The 3991-nt window shown below is 27.2% G+C and overlaps 1 protein-coding gene across 1 annotated transcript; it reads right to left on the reverse strand.

Annotated features, from left to right (window-relative positions):
* Positions 1-2470: 2470 nt before the first annotated feature.
* LOC112508939 (uncharacterized mitochondrial protein AtMg00810-like) lies at positions 2471-3754 on the reverse strand. Its single transcript, XM_025113803.1, has one exon. The coding sequence runs from the start codon at positions 3752-3754 to the stop codon at positions 2471-2473; it is 1284 nt and encodes a 427-aa protein (XP_024969571.1).
* Positions 3755-3991: the final 237 nt, after the last annotated feature.

Consider the following 3991-nt stretch of genomic DNA (forward strand, 5'->3'; position numbering starts at 1 on the left):
ACCAAGTGTAACATATATCATCGTTAAATCTTATCTTATAAAACCAGTGGAACTTCAAAATCATTAAAATTCATGGCTCCCGCCGCATTGCGCGGGTACACAACTAGTTAAATTATAATAAAAAAAATTGAATTAGAAAATTACACCAAAAATATGAATTTTAAATAGTTAATTTAATACTAATATCGATATATTTTTGTCAAATTTTTATGATATCTTCAATTATATTTTATTCAAAAAATAAAAACATTATCATTTTTTCAAAATCACATAAAACCATACTATAACATCAATTAAATAAAATGAAATATTAAAATCAAGATGTATCTCGCTGCATTGCACGAATACCCTTCTAATATAAATAAAACAATAGAGAGAAGGTAAAATTTTCAAATTTGGATGATTCTCTAAAATTTAATTTTAAAAGAGATAATATATTTTTATTTATTTTTTACTAACTCTTTATAAAGTTTGTTAAATTAAATATATTGAATATTTTAATAATATACTAGAAGGGTACTCGTGCAATGCAGCGAGATACATTTCGATTTAATGTTTAGTTTTTATTCTTTATATCTATCGATATAATAGGATTTTATGTGGTTTTGAGAAAACGGTAATTTTTTTTATTTTTGAACTAAAATATCAATTTGAAGTAAACATAAAAAATTGTAAAAAAATAAATCGATAATAGTATCAAATTGCCTATTTAATAGTTCTCATTTTTTTTGGTGTAACTTCTCTAATTTAATGTTTTATTTTAATTTAGATTTAATAATAAAGTAATTTATTTTTGGTTTAATAACATATTTTTTTTTTATAAAGACAATAATTAAACATTTTGTTAGAACTCAATGATTATCTTAATTATATTTTAGATTTTCTATCTTTAAAATGAATGTTTATCATATATTTAGTTATATTTATCAACAGTTAGTTACACGAATTTAAAAATGAAGCTTTAATAAGTTGTACTTATGCAAAATTACTTGTAATCTTAAATTTTAAGTAATATGCATCAATAAACAATACTTCATGCATAAAAAATGATTTTTGAGAGTTTTTGTCAAATATTTTTTTTTAAATAGTATAAATATAATTAATACTGGAGCGTATTTATTCATTAGACTATAAAATTTAAACATGAAAATTTAAAAAGTTATTTGTATAGAATAATAAAAACATTTCCAAATAAAAAAAATATGATTTGGAAGATCTTTTTGGTCTATTTCCAAAAATTAAAAAGATGAAATAAAATATAAAGATTCAAATTTGGAGAACCTTTTAAAGTTTAATAAGAGAGAGAAATGTATTTTTAATTGTTTCTCATCCTATTTATCTAAACTTTGTTTAAAAGTTTCTTGGAATATTAAAAATATGAGAAAAATTCAGAAAAACTCAATGAATAAAACACAGACTAAAAAGGAGGAGATTAATGGCAGGGACAAACAGCGTGATAAACAATATGAAGAATGGACAACGATGGGGCGACAAAGAGTGGCAGAGGGAATGATATTGTTGTTTGTGAGGGGTCGGGCGTATGATTTTGGAACGGAAAAACTAATTTAGGTTTATTTTTACTTTAAAATTCATGTTTATCTGACGAATGAAATGAAGAGAATATCGACCGAATATTTTGTCCACTCTTTTTTTTTATCGATGGTAATTACTTTTTTTTTGTAATGTGTATGATTTGTGAATTGGTTTTGAAAACGTAATGCAAAATTTAATTGATTTTTCATTCTTAATTACATCAAAATGTTACATTCCTTTGCATTACATGGGTACACGGCTAGTCATTTAAGATGAGAAAGTTTAATGGTTTTTTCATTCAAAAAAATAATTCAAGAACTCAATCATTTAAAACGGGATAGTTTGTTGGGTTTTTATAAACGTTTTCTTCTAAATATGTCGAATACATTAATGTTATAATAATGTTGAAAATACTTAAAATTGATAATTTGTTGACATTTAATGGTTTTTTTAAAGATTTTAAATTATGATTATATATATTGGAGAAATTATAGAAAATGTGTAGAAATCTATAACCAAACCACCATGTATTGATAGAAGAAAAAACTTACAGATGAAAACTTACAAGAAAACTATGTATCTTAGCTAAGATAGCTAAGATCTATAAGAAACGTATGCTAAATCTAAAGAGAGAAACTGAAGAAACTTTTCAAAGAAATTACAAAAATGAATTGAGATGATTAGTTGATAATTGGGTATAAAGTTTATATAGTCTGTCCAATAATTGCAAAAAGCTCCCTGACTTTAAACATATTGTTCCGCTACCCTTGATGTTCCAAGAAATGTGAGGCGCAGTCCTCCGGTCCTTAATCTTTCTTGACTTGAACATTTTTACCCCTTATGTTTACATTCCTTGCAAAACAATACAAAACAACCAACAAACATACAAAAGTTAAGATTGACAATTTAATAGGATATCATATTTTAACACCCTCCCTCAATCTTGACTTTTGAATAAATCAATCATTTTGAGTTTTGAACAAAGAAAATTATGATGTGTTATACCAAGAGATTTTGTGAAAATATCAGCTGGTTGTTCAGAAGAAATTATTTTAACAACTTTTATTATTCCTTTACTGATGTTTTCACGAATTTGATGAACATCAATTTCTATGTGCTTTGTTCTCTCATGAAAAACAGGATTGTTTACAATTTGAATTGCAGACTTGTTATCACAAAATAAGCTAACAGGAAGTAAATTCTTTATGTTCAAATCTACTAAGATTTTAAGAATCCAAATAATTTCACAAGTAACAGTGGCCATCGCCCTGTACTCGGATTCAGCAGAAGAGCGCGAAACTGTGCTTTGTTTCTTGTTTTCCCATGAAAGCATAGAATTACCAAGAAATATACAAAAACCAGTAACAGACTTTCTGGAGAAAAGACATTTACCCCAGTCGGCATCAACGTAAGCACTAAGCAAAAAAATTTCAGACCTGATGAAGCTAACTCCTTTGCCAGGAGACAATTTCAAGTATCTAAGAATTCTAATAGCAAGATTTAAATGAGATTGCCTTGGAGCATGCATGAATTGACTTAAACAATGAACAACAAATGCAATATCAGGTCTAGTTGCTAAAAGATAAATGAGTTTTCCAATTAATCTTTGAAAACCAGTATGATCAGACAGATAAGGATCTTTTGAGCTACTAGAGTCAGTTACAATCAAATTCATGTCCATAGGTGTGCTGCAAGGTTTACAACCAAGATAACCAAATTCATGAAGCAATTCAAGACAATRCTTTCTTTGGGTCATACACAATCCATTTGCACAATCTAAGATCTCAATACCAAGAAAAAATTTTAACTTTCCCAAATCCTTAATGAGAAACTTACTCTTAAGAAATTCTTTAACATTGTTTATTTCCTGATTATTATTTCCAGTTATCACTATATCATCAACATAAACAAGCAAAATTATGAAAACATTATTAACAGACTTCGTAAACAGAGAATAATCATTTATGCTTTGAACAAACCCATTATCAAGTAAACACAAAGACACTTTTGCATACCATTGTCTCGGAGCCTGTATTAAACCATATTGGGATTTAACAAGTTTGCATACTCGTTTATCATTAGGACTATAATATCCCTCATGTAAATACATATAAACTTCTTCAATCAAATCACCATATAAAAAAGCATTATTCACATCTAACTGAAACAAACTCCATTTAAACTGCACAACTAAAGCTATGATACAACGAACAGTAATCATTTTCACAACTGGAGAGAAAGTTTCTTCATAGTCTAGATCTTCTCTTTGACTATAGCCTTTGGCTACAAGTCGGGCCTTAAATCTCTCAATTTCACAGTAGATTTATATTTTATCTTGTATATCCATTTACAGCCTATTGTTTTTCTACCAGGAGGCAAATTAGTTATGACCCAAGTCCCATTCCTATGTAAGGCTTCCATCTCGTCATTCATAGCATTAACCCAATTCAAATCTTTA

This window comes from Cynara cardunculus (genome assembly GCF_001531365.2).
Source record: "Cynara cardunculus var. scolymus isolate 2C chromosome LG 3, CcrdV1, whole genome shotgun sequence".
NCBI classification, from domain to species: domain Eukaryota; kingdom Viridiplantae; phylum Streptophyta; class Magnoliopsida; order Asterales; family Asteraceae; genus Cynara; species Cynara cardunculus.